This window comes from Sebastes umbrosus, chromosome 18, assembly GCF_015220745.1.
Source record: "Sebastes umbrosus isolate fSebUmb1 chromosome 18, fSebUmb1.pri, whole genome shotgun sequence".
Taxonomy (NCBI): domain Eukaryota; kingdom Metazoa; phylum Chordata; class Actinopteri; order Perciformes; family Sebastidae; genus Sebastes; species Sebastes umbrosus.
In genome coordinates this window covers 20404806-20425660 of record NC_051286.1, presented here as the reverse complement: position 1 = coordinate 20425660, position 20855 = coordinate 20404806, and the positions used below count along the sequence as shown (strand labels likewise).

The following is a 20855-nucleotide window of genomic DNA, read 5'->3' as shown; positions in this document are numbered from 1 at the left end:
TTCCAGTGTGATTTTTTAAAGTTTTTTTTTCTGTCATCTGTGTGAAAACAGGTTAATTTTTTTTTGGACTGACTAACAGTCACTGGCGGTATTCTGACAAACAATATGTTTTTCACTCGCTGGCTAGCGTGCTAACAGCTAACGTCAGTATAGCTAACGCTAACTGCAGATTAGCTCTGATTAAAATACAATTCTCAGCCAAAAGAAAGACATGACAGTAATGTTACATAACTTGCTAAAAGACAGTATACCTGCCTTTTGTTTAGAGTGCATGGAGAAATTAAAACTCACCTAGAAGAAAACATGAATGCTTAATCCTATCTAGAACATGGGGTAGTGGTGCACTCTGATGGTCGAATTAAGTATTACAACAACAAACGCTTAGAAAAATGAGCCTGAAAAAATAAATCACGTTTTTACAGATAAAAAAAAAAATAACTTAGAAAAGTTATCCCAGCAAAACTTAGTTTTTTCACCTCTTTCACAGAAGAAAAAAGAAACTTAGATTATCTTTACAAAACATTTATTATTAACCTGTTCTTAGGTCATAAACACAGGAGAGAAAACAATTTAGATCAGACTTAGAAAATGGATCACCAGAATAATTTTTCTTACTTGCCTTTCGGCCTCTCCAGTCAGGTTCCATCATCATAGACGTGTCAAAGTTAACGCGTTAACGCATTACGCAAATTATTTTTTAACGCCACTAATTTCTTCAGTTACTTCAGTTTTAAAGCTAGAGTAAAGATACTGATATATGAAACTAGAAAACCTAAGGAATCCTTTGGTACCAACCATCATGTCATACTAGCTTGTCGCGCAGGAATAACGCTTCAAACTTACGCCAAAGGGGTCCCTTGACCCCTTTGAAGCATATTTATTTATGCTAAATGCAGTACCTGTGAGGGTTTCTGGATAATATTTGTCATTGATTTGTGTTGTTAATTAATTTCCAGTAATAAATATATACATACATTTCCATAAAGCAAGCATATTGGCCCACTCCTATGTTGATAAGAGTATTAAATACTTGACAAATCTCCCTTTAATGTACATTTTGAACAGATAAAAGAATGTGCAATTAACTTGCGATTAACTATGGACAATCATGTTATTAATCACGATTAAATATTTCTAGATAACCAAGTTATCTAAAAATCTGTATTTATTCTCATTGCTGTTTGTTGTGTCTATTCAGGCAATAACGACTTAAACAGCTTGTCATCTGTGTGTCATCATGTGTCACCTCCATTCATTCACTGTTGCCTGGTGCCTGCTGTGAATCTATATTCTGTCTGGGAGCAGTCGCACAATCAATCACTGTGTGACACTTCATGCCACAGGTGTGACAGCGTTGTTTTTATCTTTAAATTAATTATTTATGTGCTGTAGATGCGCTCTAAATAAATAAATGCAGGTGTAAATAATTGCAGGAAAATATTTTCTTTTTTGATTTTCCTGAATAAAAGGTTTTGACTTTAAAACAGCACATAGTTTCCAATGGGAATATTCACACATACACACTCAAAACAGGTCTAGGACTTTACATACAACATGATTGATTTTTGTCAAATTTAGACTGACATCATAACCTGCAGGATCATCCCAACCCACGGCTCTGAGCTCCAAGCACAGCAAGCAGCGCTGGTGGGAGAGCCAGACGTTGACAGCCACACGCAAACACACACACACACACACGTACACATACCCGGGTAATTTGGTCTGCATGTCCAGCAGAATGCTCCTCCAGCCCTGAGGCTGCAGCTGCCAGATTCGTGCTGTACCATCCCTGCTGCCGCTTACAAACCTACAACACACAAACACACACACTCAGATTTGTCAACACAGATTCATGCAGCAGCTAAACTGTAAATATAACACTTGGTTCTATTTCAGCATTCTGCAATACAATGAACGCTTTCATCTCTGCACGGCAGGATACACTAATTGTGTGTACCACCCCCCCCTTCTCCTTTTCCTCCACACCCTCCTTTTTGCATAGACAGTCCACCTCCTTCACTGCTGAGATTACAGCAACCCAGGGGAATTACAGCTGAGCTTGTTTTTCTGCAAACTCTACATAGAGTGCATGATACGTGCAAGTGTATGCGCGTCTGTGTGTGTGTGTGAGGAAGTGTATTAGAGCGTGTATCAGACAGTAAGTAAAGGTGGTGTTTCTGCTGACACAATCAAGTCACATTACAACACCCGTAGGTTCCATACAAACAAACAGCGGTGCAAACACACACAAAATGAGCTACACTTATTATGTAGCTCACACGCACAAACACCAACTGTGCACACCTACCTGTCACTGCAATGTGAGAACTGGATGCTGTCGACTTTGTCCTAGGCGAGAAAAATACAGGAGTAAAATCAAAATAGAGTAACGAGCATTTCCTATGCTAGTGTTCCAAATCATGACAATTTGATTGTGTATTACCACAAAAAAGAAATCTTAACTCAAGGTCAATTAACTAGCTTTTTCTAGAGCTTTCAACTGCATCTCACCATCTTCCTCAGCTGATGGAGTTGTGCTCAGTAGTCATGGAGAATGATGACCAAAATCTCCACGAGAAGAATGCCGACAATCTCCCAGACAACTGAGCAAACTCCAGCTGCTAAGGAAGTCCATGAGATACAGATGAAAGCTTTGGGGGTGGGGGGTGAGAAGCAAGTAAGTCGACCTTGACTTCATTTTCTTTCGTCAAACTAATGTTTCCAAAGTCAAAAAATGTCTTAAATTAAACTTGTTGATGAATAACTCAAAACTGTACAATTTTAAGCATCTTACTGTGACATACAGAGAGTTACTTTAAAAAAGCACTATGTTGACTCACTGTATGGGACTCAAGTTCGGAGATCTTCTCTGGTTGGCCTGACCCGAAGTAGTACACCCTGATGATGTGATCTGTACTTCCTGTGGCTAGGAACATACCACCTGGACACACACATGCACAAAATTCATGTATTACAATACATAAAAAAAAAAAAAAATTTAAAAACGTAATATACGTTTCAAAGATCAAACTGTGGGGAAACAAAAACATGCGCTGTATTTGTGTGTGCAAACTTTGTGCAACAGAAAGTTTACATATTTAGTGAAAAGCAGCAGGCCCACTTGAGTCTGGCTCTCTGCTGTGCTAGCTCTTCAGTTAATCAGAGCTAATTGTGCCCATTTTTTCAGCTCTGCTGCCGTTTCCTCTCCGGTGGTCTGGAAGCATGTGTGAAAGTGAGATGTGCTGCTCACCTGCGCTGAAGGAGGAGCAGATCATCTGGACGCCGGGTCTGGAACGCTCTGTGAATTTGCTGGGCCTCTGACTGGACACACACACGCAGAAATAGACATTTAAAATGAAACACACTGAATGAACAACCAATTTGTATGTTTTTAATAGAACAGGTTTTATAGGTGGGTACATCAGCTGAATTTGAACAGACATATTCAGCTAAGTGAAACTCAATTTATGACGCACTGAAGAAAATGCAGTAGCCATGAAAAAAGGGACAAATCATCCTTGCGTGGTTTAGATCCATACAGTCTTAAAGAAGACCATTCAAGAACATCAAGATGATAAACGACACAATAAAAGCCAAGTAAATTATTATTTGACAAACACAAATATGACAATATGTTGAGGCAGAACTTGTGAACGGCCCTTGTGCAGGTGAGACTGTGCGTACTGTGCGTACTGTGTGTACTGTGTCTGTGTTTCTCACCCAAACTTGAGCGTGCGTGCATCCCACTGCCAGAAGCAGATGGTGCCGTCGGCTCCGGTGGAGGACAGGTAGCGCTTTGAGCCGCAACAGAGAGGAGAAAACTGCAAAGACAACCAATTAGAGGTTACAGCTGAGTATAATGATCAATCAGAAGTAGTCGCGAACACTGCAGCAAAAAGATTAACCCACATAAGCTTAAAAATCATCCATAAAAGTGGAGGGAGAGGTAGGAGATTGGTGTATAAAAACACAGATACACAGATACAAACAAAATAAAAAGCTCAAAAACAAATATTAAACAGGGAACATAAAGGCCATCCCAAACACTGCGTAGGATCGAACATTTCACAGAAGAAAACCTGAAACTTTACAGGATACGGCTGTTCTATATTCTTCTTATTATAGACAAATCCTATGAAAAGACCAAAACAAATGAACTGATCCAACTAAAAAGCATTGCCTGTGTAGCCAGAACCTTGTGTAGCTTATTCTTCTGTGCCATAGACTTCCATTATTGTCCTGAAACTATTCAAAACCCATGAAGAGCCACACTGTTGATCTAGATGATATGTTCCTTCATTACAATGAACATGGGTACTGTAGTTTATTTTTACCCGCACCTACTGCCATAAATACTTACTAGCGTGTATTAATTTGCGGCTGAAATCAGTCTCCAACAAATGCACTATTTACTAGGGGTGGGGATCACCAGAGGCCCCACGATGCTATATTATCACGATACTTAAGTCACGATTACGATCTCATTGTGATTTTAAACATTTTACGATATACTGAGTATTGCAATAAGATATATTGCGATTTATTACCTTTTTTCAACTGCAAATTATGCAGTATGTTAACATCTGTTTTATTTAATAAGATACAGTTTTCACTCTGTTCATCTCAGAGTTTTCATTCACATATCTTGAGGTCAGAGGTCAAGGGACCCCCTTTGAAAATGGCCATGCCAATCTTTCCCTGTCAAAATGTAGCGTAATTTTGGAGCGTTATTTAGCATTCTACCCGACAAGCCAACATGACATGGTTGGTACCGATGGATTCCTTAGATGTTCTAGTTTCCTCCTGGTTATATGATTCCAGTATCTCCACTCTAGCTTTAAGACTGAGCCCGCTACAACCTCTGAAAGACAGAACAGTGGCTGTTAGATTGTTAAGAAGTTAATAGTTTACATAATAAAAGATCAATACTTGTATCGTGTATCAATACAATATTGCCAAGTAAAATATTGCGATACTATGGTGTATCACTCCTACTATTTACTCTTGTTTGAGTAATATTTGCTAAGAACTGCAATGCCCTACTGTTTCAGGAAATAACTTGGGTCTTTCTAAAAAAAACAAATTAAGCTAATATCTATTTATTATTTTTTGAGATTTGTGTCTTCAGTAGGAACAAACAGCTTAAGGCTGAATGTCACAGAGTAAAGACAGAATAGAATAACGCCTGCCTTCTCCTTTAACCGCAGGCACCATTATGCAAATTTCTGATTGTAAAAAATGAGTCTGCTCATGACACCAATACTGGATTTTATTACATACTGGATATGAGCCAGTCATGCCATCTTTTGCCCATATGTTAGAGGTTTCCTCTTGACCTCATCTACTTAACATATTAAAACCTACTGCAGTAGAGTTTCAGTTTGTCACGGTTGTTTTAGTGGCTTTTTCATCCTACAAAGAATACATTACACAGAATACATCATATTTAGCAGCATAACATTAATCAAAAGCGGAATTCCAACAAATACATCAGCTAGGCTGCAACTTTAGTCCAACAAGAGTTGATTAAACTGTCCTGTCTAGAGGAAGTTTCTACAATGTACTGTGACAGACACAGATACTCAACAGACAGAGGTGTTCAAATCCTGTTTTTGGGCAATCCAAATACACACAGGTAAACAAAAGCAACAGTCTGAGCATCCTCCTACCTGCAGTGATGTGATCGAGGCTGCGTGTCCTTCCAGGACGGCCAAAGGGGCGCAGGTCTGTAAGCACCACACCCTGATGGTCTTGTCACAGGACCCGGCAGCGATCATGGTGTTCTCGTAGCTGACGGCCATGTCGGAGATCTCAGCGGCGTGGCCGCGCAGCGTCGCCAGCTGACGCCCGTCATCTGTTCCCCAGATCTTCACAAGGCAGTCGTCTGAGCCCTGGAAAAGAAAGAAAGCATGAGTGAAGACTATTTTTTTTAGATAGTTTGAGAAGTGGCGTGTCTGCCTCTGCCTTACTTCTAGTGTGACAAATTAAACTTGTCAAGTTTAAAAAGACTTTTAAAATATATCTGGGCAAACTGCAGACTCCGACTGCCAGCAGACAGACAAACTTGGGACACAAATAGAAGAGGGAATGAGCTTCTTCAGATGCAGAAAATAGAGGTGATTAATCAGCAGTGTGCAACAAGTGACAATGAATATTTCAGGGCACTTGCGTCATCTCCACAAGTGCTGTCAGTGCTGCATATTGGCAATAATCTGGCAATAAGATCCATATCATGATACAGGGGTTACGATTCAATAATTATCAATATATTGCGATACTGTAAGCAAGGCATTTATTGTGTTTTTTTAAATCTAATTTTAGGAAAACTGTCATAGTATAAAGACAACGCCACAATATGCATAAAATCTGAGTAAAAAAAGTTTCTGTATTTGCATGTATCACAGTCCCTGTAACATCCAACATTATAGCACTACTTTGAGAGGGCACATACACTGAGAGGGTGCATGTCTTTGCAAATGAAATTAAATGTTGACTGAGTTAATCTTTGCATTTAAACTTTTTGAGAATCAATACAGTAAAACAAAACATATTATCGCGATACTCAATATTTTCAATATTTTCTTACACCCCTAGCTGTCAGTGCATTACCATCCACGCTACTAATTTGATTATTACCAGTAAGGACAATATGTGAACACTGCAGCTATCATGTAAACACCTTCACAAGATTATCTTAGGCTATCTAAATTAAAGACATTAACTTCATGTACTTATTTTGTAAGTACTGACAATTTTTGGTCTTTTATTTTGTAATGCTTTCTATTGGCTAACTGTACATTAACTGTACATTAAGCTGATTATTGAACAAATAATGTAAACAAGGGTTATTGAGGAAATCAGGTTCCTGCAACTATGTTAATGTTTCCTCTCTGCATTTGGGTATTCACAATGATGGTGTTACGGTCTTCCAGTAAGCATAATGATGTCATTCAACGTGCCATTTAACACAAGTAACAAAAAAAAAAACTGGCTGACTGGCTACCCAGACAGTTCAGAACTGGGATTTTTCACATCACTGTGAGACAGACCGTCCTGCTCTGAGAGCAGTAAGTAGAACTGCACCAAAGAAGATGGAGAGGAAGCCCTCTTAGTTGTATATTTATTGTGAGTATTACATTTAAAAAGCTTTACAAAAGCATTTCAAGCTAAGAAAGGAACACAGAAGTAATGCTTCAAAAGAGGCCCTAATGATAGAAAAACCATAATCCATAAAGCCAAGAAATTTGGTAGCCTGGAGGCAGCTTCTTACAGTCTTTTAGTCTGGACTGAAAATGCACAACCAAGACCCTTAATCAAAACATGGGAACCGCCTACAGGGACTTAGAAATTCTGGCTGTGATCCAGCTTGTAAGGGGTTAAAGGGTTTGTGATTCAACACGGTGCCAGACCCATCTGTGCCTTGATTACAATCTCAAAAATTATGTTTAAAACCAACAGGTAACCAGTGTCAAGATGCAAAAACACAGCGTGACATGATCTAGGCTTAATATCTGTATTAAAAAAAATAGTTTGTGTGATTTAGAGCTGCAACAATTAATTGATTAGTTGTCAACTATAAAAATAATCACCAACTATTTTGATAATCGATTAATCAATTTGAGTATTTTTTAAAGAAAAAAAATCAAAATTCTCTGATTCCAGCTTCTTAAATGTGAGTGTTTTCTCATTTCTTTACTCCTCTATGACAGTAAACTGAATGTCTTTGAGTTGTGGACAAAACAAGACATTTGAGGACGTCATCTTGGGCTTTGGGAAACACTGATCGACATTTTTCACCATTTTCTGACATTTTATAGACCAAACAACTAATCGATTAATCGAGAAAATAATCAACAGATTAATCGATAATGAGAATAATTGATAGTTGCAGTTCTATTGTGATTTATACAAGCTGGAAATAAAAACTTGTGAACAAGGCAGAAATACACAGAGCTACGTCGGTAAATGAGGAGGGTTGAGAATAAAGATGAAATGTTAGAAATATAAGTACATTTACAAAATGTGGTCGCATCATTTTCCTAACCTAATCATCAAGTTTCAGTCAGACTGATGTGATTCCACTTAGTTAGTTTTAGAACACGCCGAAGCATCAATCCTTTTATACTGCAAAGCATTTTATAAGACAGGGCACACTATCAGCATCAGCACAGATTTTGGAGGAAATGTGAGATGAAAACACCCCCCCCCCCCCATCCTTTGAATAAATCATAATCACTCACTCCATCACCAGCAGAACACAGTCTGACTGGAGCTGTTATTTTATGTAGACTGATCAAAACAGCGGGCGCTCCCTTAGTGATTTAGAAAAAGCTCAAGGACAAATTACGGCTCTGGCAAGATGGACGAAAAACTGATATGCCCCAAATGACAGTCAGCAGGCCTGAACGGTGCAGTGCAGCGTTTAGAATAAGCCAGACACAAACTTTCCCTGTTGCTATAGATGTGAAGTTGTTAGGGGCAAACAATGCATAGCAGCTAGTCTAATTTGTCCTTCCCAATGGCCGTGATAATGAGCTCGCAGCCATTTCTGAAGCTATATTACACAAATCAATGTGGCTGTTTGCCAATCAATTGTTTAACTACACCTACATGCACTTGGTCATTGATTGCGAATGATCACAGTGTATGTTTAGGGCAAAATAAAATAATCAATCCGTCTCCCACTGCAGCAAAAAGACTGTCACTGATGAGATCCAAAAATAAGAAAATATATAAATAAAAATGATCTTGTGATGAAAGGAGACAGCGAGAGAGAGAGAGAGAGAGAGAGAGAGAGAGAGAGAGAGAGGGAGGGAGGGAAAAAACGAGCAGAGTGAAAAAAAAAAAAGAGAGAGAAGGAGAAAGTGAGGGAGACCAAGAACGAATTTTAATTCTGGCACTTAGCCAGCGCCTCAGAGGAAACATTTTCTCCAGTTATGATGAGAAATGGCAAGAAGAGGGGGGAGAGAGAGAGAGAGAGAAGGGAACAAAGGAGGGGCAGCGCAGGATGAGGGACGTGGGAGAGAAAAAGAAAGAGAGAGAGAGAGAGAGTGCAGGGAGCGTAAGAACTGTGGAAAGAGAGATAACAGGAAAAGAGAGACAGAGGGAGTCAATCTAACCCCCCCTCCCTCTCAGCAGCCAGCCATTTTTAGAGATTTAAGAAGTGAAAGCTGAAAATGGTGTATAGCAGCAGGCAGTGTTTGACTCAAGGATCCAAACAGAAGGACGGCAACATTAAACCAACATTATCTCATAGTTCGTTCAATATTTAACACTTTGCCCGCGCTGTATCTCTAACCCAGCCACGTGGAAAAGGAAGCTAATACAGCACACGTATACAAGGGGCATCCAGAGGGTAAGGGTCAACTTCCTCGCTTTAAAGGGATAGTTTGTTTTGAAGTGGGGTTGTATGAGGTACTGTAGGTCAGTGTATTACCTACAGTAAATGACGGCCGACGAGAAACAGACACGAGTTACCGCATGGAAGCAAAACAATGTACTGCTGTGGACGGCAGCAAAACGCCCATCTAAAAAAAATCAGTTTAAGTGAACGCTATATTTAGAATATTTTCGCCAGTGTACCTTGCCGTGAGACAGCTACACAGTATGTTTCCAGCGGGGAACTGAAGCCGTTATCTATGCTTTCACCAAAGTAACCAGACTCCATTGAAAAAAACTGTAATTTTACCTTGCAGAACACAGGATTTGGCAGCTGTAGACCAGCAACCCCTGAGGTAAAGCTGCCGTTTTTTTTAATGGAGTCTGGTGGCTTTTGCGAGAGCATAGATGGATACAACGGCTTCAGTTCCCCGTCGGAAAGGGCTGTCTGACGGCGAGGTAAAGTGGTGAAAATATTCTCCAAGTATAGCATACACTTAAACTGATATAGTTTTTTTTAGGTGGCTAAAATAAGTTTTGCTGTCGGCCCTGTCCACAGCAGCAGATTGCTTTGCTCCCAAGCCGGTACTCCTGTCTGTTTCTCCAAACTGGAGGCATGCCGACCGTGTTTTACTGTATATAATAAACTGACTATGGATAAGTACCTCATACAATCCCAGTTCAAAACACCTGAAATATCCCTTTAAAGAGACCGGGGAAATTCCTTGTTTCCCTTCTTAAAAACAGAATTATTATAATAAAGCTGTATGAATTTGCTTCCCTGCAGGCTGAATTCGGCTATAGCTGTGAGTCATTCAGTAAAAGCCTTCCACCATAGTAAAGCAAACAGTAATTACCTCCTACTAGAACTGTTACAACACAGAATACAGACCCTTGGTCATCTTGGTAAGCAATAGACAGCTTGTAACAATCAAAAACACACACAGCATACAAGGGGTGACTTAAACAAAATCTAGCGTACAACAACACTTTGAATAGGCTCCTTAACCACTAGTAAACACAAACACACACACAGCAGAAGCATCACAAGCAGCAACAAGACGTATCCCGAGCTGAGGCCAACAACACACCACACACACATATCTGCGCATAAGACTGCAGGCTTACCGTGAAGATGCGCCGGCCCGTTCTGTCGAAGGTGACGCAGTACACGGACGACAGGTGTCCCAGGATCCTCTTGTGCATCTTCATGTGCAGGTACACAGCTGTGGGCACCAGCTGCCGGAGGCGGTAGGAGCCGTTGAGTCGGCGGCCGAAGCCCGTCTCGACTGGATGGCGAGAAAACACAAGAAGACACCGGTGAGGACATTGTCGTCATATGTAAGGAAATCAAATCAATGAAAACCCACTCATTTAATAAAAGTTTTCAAAAACATGGGCCACAGCAGTGGATAACCCTGTGCAGAAATACACTGTGGAAATAAATAAATAATAACACCGCTGTTTATGGAAGTAAAGACCTTGGCCAGCAATGATACAGGATAGAGTGTAAGATCTGACTCATAGGCTAAATGTCAACGGCACAAACACGAATAAAAATGGTTAAAGTCGTCTTTTGTTTTGCAAAATTTAAGAATTTTCTTTACCAATATTAGGCGGGCTCCCGTAGATGACAGGCGGCTCAGGTGGTCGCCCACAGTGCAGCGCAGCCAGCGCCGAGCCCTTCCACACCACATGCTTGCAGCCTGGAGAAAGAGGAACACAAAAAGAGACGCATGAAGACACACACGCTGTAAAAGTTTGAATCATCTCGTCTGGCTTGTTCTGCATGCGTGCGCTCATATTTGCAAGCATAAGAATGTATTCACATGAGGTCTGTTAGTCTGCACACACATGCAGAGAGATGTAGTAGCCTGAGCGAGGGTGTTTGCATTTGTGTACATTAAAGTGGCAACCTCAAGGATTTTCAGTTAAATAAATGTCTGTTAAACCTGCAGTAGGCAGAATGTTTAGGGCATCATTGGGCAAAAAATCCATAATAACCTTTCAGAATATTGTAATTCAAGTGTTCTGAGAGAAAACTAGACTTCTGCACCTCCTCATGGCTCTGTTTTCAGGCTTTAAAAAACCTGATGGTAGACTTTGGCCAATCACAGGTCATTTCTTTGAGAGAGCGTTCCGATTGGCTGTGCTCCAGCTGGTGAGCGGTGTATAAGTCTCATGCACTACTGTCAGGATATAGTGACCATTTTATAAAAATTACTTTTTTTTAAATCATATTTGCTCCATTTCTACGCACTGCTGCTTTAAGTCACCATCTATCGCTAAAGGAGGTAACAGAACGGTGATTGAGCTTATGGCCCACTGATATTGCAATATTTATATATCTGCAGTATTGTGAAATGGTGTCTGTGGTGATATTCCCGGAAAAAATGCTGTTGTACACACACAAAAAATGGAACTATGCACACAACTCTTAAAACTTGAAGCTCATAGGAAGAGAATTTCTCGATTCTATTTCTATGCTCATGTATAAACAAAAAGACTCCAGACTGCTCAACACTAAACACAATCCCATTGCTTTCACTCCAACAGAAATTTGAAATCAACCAGGACTGAAATCTTAAGGATTGACACTTTAAAGTAACTCATGTGCACATCGTGTATATCTATACATCCACTCACTCTTGGTGGTGCGGAGGAGATTCTGCCGGCCAGCCCCTAGCAGGCTGGTGAGTCCAGGCACGCTGGCGGGGACCTCCGTCTCCAGCAGCGGGCAAACTCTGGAGCAGACCTGCAGCAGGTGGTCTGGACTGATGTGCCGGTATAGCTTCACCTACACACACACACACACATACACTTAGATCAGCTTGTATTCACACTGGTAAATTACAAAACACCAATCAAAGGGGAGCAGGGTTGTATAGTGAAAAGCTAAAGTGAAAGAAATGTGTTCATTGTTGCCAAATGCTGATGTGTCGAGACATCAAACCTGTATCAGCTTTACATTTTTGTTGCAAGGAAAATAAAACCTCCCTAGAAAGATTACAAGGTACCACATTATTACAATAAAATGAACTAATAATATAAAGAGAACATTCTCAGTAGGTACTACTCTATTACAAAAATGCTGCTTGAAAAATATAAAAGGGAAAAATTAGGTATTTACAAGCAACTGTGGCCTCTAGACGAAAATATTTGTTCTTTGGCTTGAGTCCATTTAGTTTCAAAAAATGTATTTTCAGCAAAATAACAGAAGTGGAAAAACAAGGTCACTACCCCCGAATGCCTGTTGGTTCGCTGAGAATTTCAATAGCAAAGGAGGCCTTTTTTAAAAAATCAAATCAATTACTATCCCCTGAGGGTTTCAACAGAAATAAACCGGCTAATAAGGACAAAATAAAAAAAAATGATGACCTTTTTTTTAATAAATGACATTCACTCTCGAACTGCGAATTCAAATGCACGACCAGCACTCTGACAAAACGATTAATTATTAAATATGTATGTCACAAAATGATGAAAGATAAAATGGCATCTACGACTAAATGAATGCTGAAATTCAGTTAAAATGTTTGTCTTTTAAATGGATGCGGTTCACATGCAGTATAGTTAGTATAAAGGCAGAGAAGGGGGGGGGTGTGTGGCACAAGAATGAAGCAGAGTGGCTGTTATAAACACAGTGTGTCTCCGATTCCACTGACACACGGGGACACTCCTGCACGGCATATACGTCTGAAGAAACACACACACACACACACGCCTGAGGATGAGCGAGATGAATATGCAGCATGCAGCATGCAGCACTGTGTTTATTTCTGGATTCAGGGTTATTTTAAATGTATTGATTTAAATCAGAGATGCAGTAATCAGCTTTGTTTCTCATTTAAATATCTGCACGGGGTCAAATAACCCTGAAATTAAACAATTACTCCACTCACACACATTGCTTTTTTTTTCTCCATTCCTTTATCTGAGTACTGACAGTATTCTCTGTCTTTGTGACACACACACACACACACACGCACACACACACACACACCACACACACACACAACTAATGACCCCTTAATTGCTTTCAACACCGTTGCTGGTTCAGATACGTGATCAGTGTTTCTAAGCACATATCAGCCCTTCTCAGGTACACACGCAGAGCCATGACGAACACGAACACACACACACACACCAGTGGAGTAATGTGTAATAACAATTTGCTCCATTTTACTTGCTTCTTAATGGTAATGGATAACACTGTAACCCCAGTCACATCAGCACCACCAGAAAGCACATGGCCCTCTCTATACACTATGACTGACTGCAGGTTACCTTCTGTACAAACATCACCTTAAAAAAAAAATAATAAGTATCCCTTAATCAAGGTATTACTTCCTTCAACATATAGCTCTAATAATAGAAAAATCCATTAATGAAATCCACTTATCATTTAATGTAAAAAATTAAAATAATTAAATTGGTGTAAATATGGTTATAATTATAACAGCCTGCTATTTTCATTGAAAAATAGGTTGTTGATAGTGTCTCTGATCAATTCCACGTGCAAAATGTAAATAATGCTACATCTAATTAATCCGCCTTAATTAATTAATTAACCACAATTAATATCGTTAATGATTACAATATCATTGAAGTCGACGGTGATTCCTCATTGTTGCCCAACCCCCTTCAGTAGCAGCCCCAGACAGACCATCAACCTACAACCGACAAAAACACATCCAACCGCGATCCTCCTGCCTCTGAACGCCCTGTTTCTATTTGGTCTAATAATTAAAAACCATCCGCAGTATGTGTGTTTTTTTTTTTTAATAGGAGGAAATCATGCACAATAGACAGGAGGCAGGCTGATCGGCTGGGAACGAAGAGGAGGAGGAGGAGGAGGAGGAGGAGGAGGAATGAGCCAAGCAGGAAGAGAGAGAGAGAGAGAAAACACACACAGGCAGGCCCTGTCAATAATCCCTTAAAACGTATAATATTACATCTACACTTCATGCATCTTGGCTGTTCATCCATCCATCTATGTGCGTGTGAGAGAGGACAAATGCGCAAAATGTAGGTTATTTACACATTAAACACAGGCCCATAGGTCATTATTTAAAAAATAAAAATAAAATTAAAATAAATAAAATAGCAACAAAAGTAAAGGTTCATACTTCTTTTCTGGCAAAATAAATAAAATGTAAGCCATGATTAATTCTCTCCACGCCCCCATGCGTAAAAAACGCTGCTTTTGAGGCGAGCCCTGTTTGTTTACATGACAATTAATAGCGCGATTATAAAGATAATCAGCTCACAACGTTACCTCGCATCTTCACATAAACTCTTCTCATCATCCGAGCTCTTGCAACCACAATCATCCCCAAAAAAAAGTGCTCTCCAAAAAAAAAAAAAAGGTCTCCACAACCCAAACCAAAGCAGCAGCCTTCCTTCCACCCTTTCCAAATGTGACTTCCAGCTTTACTGAATATACTTGTTTATATTCTCCCTCGAAAAAAAAACTCCTGTTTTCTAAACTCTTGCCCCCCTTGTGTGTGTTTTTCAACCCCGTGCACACACAAATGATGGTCTCTTGCAGGACAAGAGCGCCTCCATCTCTGTGTGGCTCTCTGGCGCAGGGAGTCCCTCCTCCGGATCCTGGCGCTCCTACACCACAACACCACTCATGACGTATCAACATTTCACACACATTTTTCTCCCCTCTACAACTATTAAAACCTTTTGGTGCATGCATGGCACCACGGTGGAGGCTGGAGACCCTAACCCCCCTCGGTAAAGCCCTCCAGAGCTGGCCCCCCCAACTCCTCGCAGCCCTGCAAAGTCCTTTTTTTTCTTCACCACCTGATTTAAAAATTGCGGGAAATTCAATTTTTATTTTGCTCTCTAAAAACTTTTTCCTCAGTTATATAGAAGCTCCCTTACCAAATTGTCGTAGGTCCCGGGGTGCTCCTGCCCTGTCCAGTCCAGCCTTATGGGGAGCAGCTGAGGTGGTGAAACAACATCGAATGTTAGCAGAAAAGCTACAAATGTATTATAGTGACGTTCTAGAACAAGTTAAATGATACATAAGATTCGAAGCGACATCATAAAAGTACACAGAGACGCATCTCTCTCTCCTACTGCTGTGACTGCTTACCTCCTTCTCCTCCACCTCCCTTATCAGGGTCTGAAAATAGCATAAAAAAATACAAAATTACACCCCGTGACAATTGCTCACATGTTCTAAATTATCCTAAAATGCATAAACACCAACCTCGGCTGCTTTTTGACACGGTCCAGCTTCTAGAAACCGGGCTATTAGGAAGTAGAGCTCTGGTATGGTTGGAGAGAGAAGAGAGGACGGGAGCTGCGTTAGAAGAGGGCACAATATGGGGGGGATATTACAACAACCATTTCTACATATTTTCTCCTTTTACTCACCAGAAGTCAACTGCGCGATGTGTGTACTGTCTGAAGCCATTTTGGTGTTGTTGTGCCAGGGCAGCGCCAGAGCCTGTGTGCTGGGTCTAGTAGGTGGCTGCCCTGTAGCTGTCACTGTTTATCCACCAGGAAGAGGCTGCCTCCATTCAGCTCCGCTCAAACACCAAGTCCCGGCTGCGTAAAGTATCCATCCGCCGAGCTGAACACTAGTGCGCCTCTGTGCGCTTTTACCGAACAAAACACCCGTCTTTCTCTTGCAAAGAACACAACCGCGTACATATTCCCGTGCTGATTATCCCTCCGGGTGATTTTTAGTGGTGGTTATTTGCTTGTGGAGGCATGTTTGTTTAAATCCCCCTCCCCCCCTTCAGAAAGAAAAAAGCGCAAGCCTCTTCTGCGGAAGAATACAAATGGTTGTGTTTAGTGTCGCGCATGTAGAGGGGAGGTAGAAATGGCAGCCTGCTGTAGGAGAGAGTGGAGGACACATTGCTGCAGAATGACTATCTGTAGCTTAAATTACATTTATCACGTTTTTTAATAATTACACGCCTATGCACACATAGTTTGACGTTTTATTGCGGATTAATACAATTCCTGCTCTATTTTTTCTGTATTTGTAGCTGCGGATGTAGAATATGGCTACCCGTGTTTTTGAAGGGGATTTACAGCCGTTTTCAGCTATTAAATAGTACAGTAATTTTACGCATTCTTTTCGCTAGTTATTATTACTGTGTCGTTATTGTGTAACAAGATGTCTAGTTTAACACACCCACTCTCTCTCTCTCTCTCTCTCTCTCTTGGTGGGGAAGTCGTCCATTTCTCTTCCAAATATACTGCCAGGCAGTAAAATGGGGGAAGGGTTGGAGAAGAAGAAGAAGAAGAAGAAGGGGAATGCAGCTTAATGAATGAAACCTCGTGAGTTAACAGGAATTTATAATGGCAACTGAGAGACATGTTTGCAAGATAGATGATCAAGGATTGATAACCTATCAAGGAAATACAGCAGCACTGCACACTTCCTCTATGGTTCACTAGAAAGTTGTGAAAAAAAGGAACAAGGTGTTATTTCCTGCATTTAAATAACATGATGCTATTATATGTATGAAAAAAAAGATGTATTTTCTTTATTAAATACATGTTTTACAGCAGTTGGCCAACAAAACACAAGTTCCCAGCAGTCTCTTACTGACCTTATGAACTCTTTATTTTATCTGAAGTACTACATCAATGAAAACACAAGTGACCACTAATTATTAATATTGCTATAGTCTCTCTATATATTCTGTTGAAAATTACCTGAGACTACTTTATTAATTAAAAAACAAACCACCTCTGTAGTAATGCCACGGTTGTGTTTTGTTACACCAACTAATATTCAATGTGAGAGATATTTACACACCTGAGAAGAACCAAAGACTGTAGCCTATTTTTAAATTTTTGTTCACACATTTTCATCCCCATATTTTTTCTTTTCACCTCAGTATAAATCTGGTGCATGAGTGCCTGTGCTGTAAATGTTATTTCCAAAAAATAATACACACTGGTATAGAAACAACTCTCCTATTTATATAGCGCTTGTCTCACTTCATCCCTGGCAGAGACACCAGGGAGCTGGGAAGATACTAATGATATAAAAACTTGAACAGACGACTGACTAATACTCGGCCTCTGTTGTTTACTGAAAATGTGCTTTGTTTTTTGGATGGAAATAAAAAAATTTGAGTTGGCTTTAGTACTGCTTTATGTAGTTTTCTTTAATAATGCAATTTTCCTACGAAATGCAGACGCACATAAGACATCCACTAACAAAATGGCTGTTCTGCCCATTTAAATAGAATCATTTTATTCAGTTTACTTGTAATAGCTAACAAGGTGTGAATAAGCAAATGAATACATAACATATAGGGGAGGGCGGGGTTGGTTGGGACACTTTTGTATCGTCACCAAATAACCTTTCATGACTTACAGATTACTTGAACAGTAATGAAAATAATTTGATCCCTGAACAAATACAGGTGTCCGCTCACAAATTTATCAAGTTTTTTAGAGCCCAACCCAATAGTGAAAAGCACAGGACGGTTGGTACAGTGAGTAGGGTCGGTTAGGATACCTTATAATAATAATATCATTTATATAGACAAAATAGCAGTCTAAATTTGAACATCTTATATTTACAATGTCACTTATTCACAAATTTCTTTGAGAAAAAGAAAACATTTGTAAAAAGATAATATTTTCATAAACTACTGAGATATGGAATTTGGCTTTCTGCCACTTGAGTAAATATTCACTCAGTGACTTCACAGTGGGTTTTATTCAATAAGGAACAGCCTTAGGAGAGCAGACACACTTTGAACTCCCGTGCTAGCTACCAACAAAAAGTCAGACAGCCAACACTATAGCATCAACTGATAGGCCAGAAAATATGCTTTCCAACAATATGTTTTTTGTATGTAGCATGACTAAAAATAGTAAGGTAGAAGAAAAATAAAAGAGACAAAAATGTACTTACATGCTGTATTTGTGTAAGTTTGAATAAAATGTGAGGAATAGTCAGAAGGTCTCCACTTTGAGGGTGAAAGTGAAGTGGGTGTGGCTGAGAATGCACATGGTGAATGGCATAGAGATAGTAAAGACCCTGTCCTAACTGTCCTCCTGTCCAAACCAACCCTGCTCTCCCCTACATCATATCTGAACTGGTATTTGTTTTGTAAAGAGAGCAGACAGTTTGGAGTCCACATGTTTTCCCCAAATCCTGTCCAGTGCTGTGTGTCAATTTAATTTTTGTTGTTGTATGCTTTTGCTTGGATTAATTTTGGCAGTGTCAACCACAAATAATACAGACAGACACCGTACCAGATAGGCAGGGATTATACAGAGAATGTGAGCATCCGATGGCTACTTCTATTTTGGTGTCAAAAGTGTTCTGACAGATAGGTAAGCGTTCTGCCCTTTCTGCATCCACATAATGTATGTTGAACCTCCACTGATAGAGTTAGGTCAGTCTTGTTAAATTTGTTGGCTGAAATTTCACTCCCATGGATTTTGAAAGGGTGTAAAGCACTTTTACAGAATTGTAAAATCCAGGCCTAATGTTAATAAAGGAGTCCTTGATTAATGACTATTGTTTTGACATACGCCTCTATTGATGCAGAGCGAAATTTCAACTGCTGTGCAGCAACCCTGCAGCCGTTAGTGTTAGAGTTAGAGTTAGAGTTGTTAGAGTTAGTGCCACCTCGCATGTGTCAACCACGAATGGTCTCTTTAACCATTAGACTTGGCAGTCCTTCAATCTGTAAAACATACTTCACAGGCTTTAGGATTTGGGAAAAACATTGTGTCATGGAGTTTGAATCTTTAGGCTTCTGTCAGTCACGTCCGTGGTGTCTCCTGTCACCCTGGCCCCTGACGTGTTGTTGTTGTGCTGGCTGACGTGGCCACAAGGAGGCAACCTCACTCTGCAGCAGGTATTAGTGCACAGGGCCACAGAGGAGTCAAAGGTTACCAACAGTGAGTGATCAGTTACACATTTAATTGTCTGTAACAGTGTGTTGAGCTCACCTGAATTGAGTAAAAAAACACCATGTGCATTTGTTTATAATGCACATAATGGTTCTATAACTTCAACAACAATTACATTTTCTATTATTTTGAAACCATGTGAGACTATGTAAATTCACACCCTTTACCAAAGTGTTTCCAGCCATGTCTCATTATACTGTAATACACAAGAGTTGCGTATTTGATTAGATTAGAACACTCCCTGTGGGAATGATACAGAACTGCCACAAACACATTAATCCAGGAAGCTGAGATCTTAAAGAGGACATATTATGCTTATTTTCAGGTGCAAACTTGTATTTTGGGTTTCTACTAGAACATATTTACATGCTTTAATGTTCAAAAAACGCTTTAATTTTCTCATACCCGCTGTGTTGCAGCACCTCTTTTCACCCTCTGCCTGACACACTCTCTGTGCATTCCAATACCCAAATGTAGTATGTCCAGATACATAGTATGCCAAATGCAGAATGCCAAAAATACCAGGATGTCCTACTACATCTGGTCGCATTTTGCAGTATGCAAGCCAGCATGCTTTTCTGGCTATTCTGACCCACAATCCTCTGCGCAGCGGATATATGAGCAAGAGGGTCAAAGTTCAAGGTGCAATGTTATGATGAAGTGGTATGTCGCAATTGTATACATACTGCATGCAACAATACGTACTTTGTAAGGGCAGCTGCAGTACGTACTAAAAGTAAAAAGAAAAAAGTATGCAAAAAGCCCAGTCTGCTCTGATTGGTCAGCTGGCCCATTGTTGTGATTGGTCAACTGAACTAAACTCTTCGGACTCCGCTCCAGCTCCGCTATAACTAGTTTTGTTTGAGGGCCAAACTAGCCGCTAGGCAAAGTGTGTTACGTGGTGACATCTCCACGTTATGGAAGAAAAGGCCGGACTTTAAGCAAAGCATTTCAGGCAGTCCAGGAGCAGTGTTTCTGTGGAGGAGAGTAACTCCCTTTGGTGTGGACTTTTGGCTTTGTAACTTTGCAGACCTTTTACATGCACAAAAAACTATATAACACTAAAGGAAAGGAAAAACACAAAAGCACAATAGGTCCTCTTTAATGTGCATTTTGCATTGTAAGTTATAGCTTCTATGAACCATGCTTGAGCTGCTGTTATAAATTTTCCAAGAGCTTTTGATGGATATTTCTGTGGTGTAAACATTTGTCATATTTCGCCGTCACTGTGTTCTTGTAGCCACTGAGGACAATGTGGTTGTACAGATTTGAATCATCAATTTTGTACCTGTGCACCTTCATTCAGGATTCAGTGGTTTGGGTTAAAAGGTCAGATCATCCTATTATAGAATATTTAATGTAATCAGCACAGTTGCACACATTCCTCCTGCTGTTACGTTCTTATTAAAAGAGGCATCATATTATTGACCGAGGCTCCTGATGATACATTTTTGAATTGGCCTCTCCAGTGTCTGTGGTATTCAGACATCATCACTCCACACCTCCACATGGTAAACAGAAAGGGAACATCATTGGTCCATGAGAGTGAGTGACAATGAAGT

At 40.1% G+C, this 20855-nt stretch overlaps 1 protein-coding gene across 2 annotated transcripts in view; it reads right to left on the bottom strand.

Annotated features, from left to right (window-relative positions):
• LOC119476750 (pleckstrin homology domain interacting protein) overlaps window positions 1–15963 on the bottom strand; it is a 46116-nt gene extending 30153 nt beyond the window's left edge. For both annotated transcript variants that reach the window (XM_037750262.1, XM_037750263.1), the window contains exons 1-13: window positions 15772–15963; window positions 15605–15663; window positions 15488–15517; window positions 15274–15333; window positions 12025–12175; window positions 10986–11084; window positions 10507–10667; window positions 5670–5891; window positions 3721–3821; window positions 3251–3321; window positions 2841–2941; window positions 2309–2349; window positions 1709–1807 (exon numbers count right to left, since the gene is read on the bottom strand). In XM_037750262.1, coding sequence (XP_037606190.1) covers window positions 1709–1807; window positions 2309–2349; window positions 2841–2941; window positions 3251–3321; window positions 3721–3821; window positions 5670–5891; window positions 10507–10667; window positions 10986–11084; window positions 12025–12175; window positions 15274–15333; window positions 15488–15517; window positions 15605–15663; window positions 15772–15811 — 1235 coding nt within the window. In that variant the 5' untranslated portion in view covers window positions 15812–15963. The remainder of the gene's footprint in view (window positions 1–1708; window positions 1808–2308; window positions 2350–2840; window positions 2942–3250; window positions 3322–3720; window positions 3822–5669; window positions 5892–10506; window positions 10668–10985; window positions 11085–12024; window positions 12176–15273; window positions 15334–15487; window positions 15518–15604; window positions 15664–15771) is intronic.
• Between the last annotated feature and the right edge of the window lie 4892 nt (window positions 15964–20855).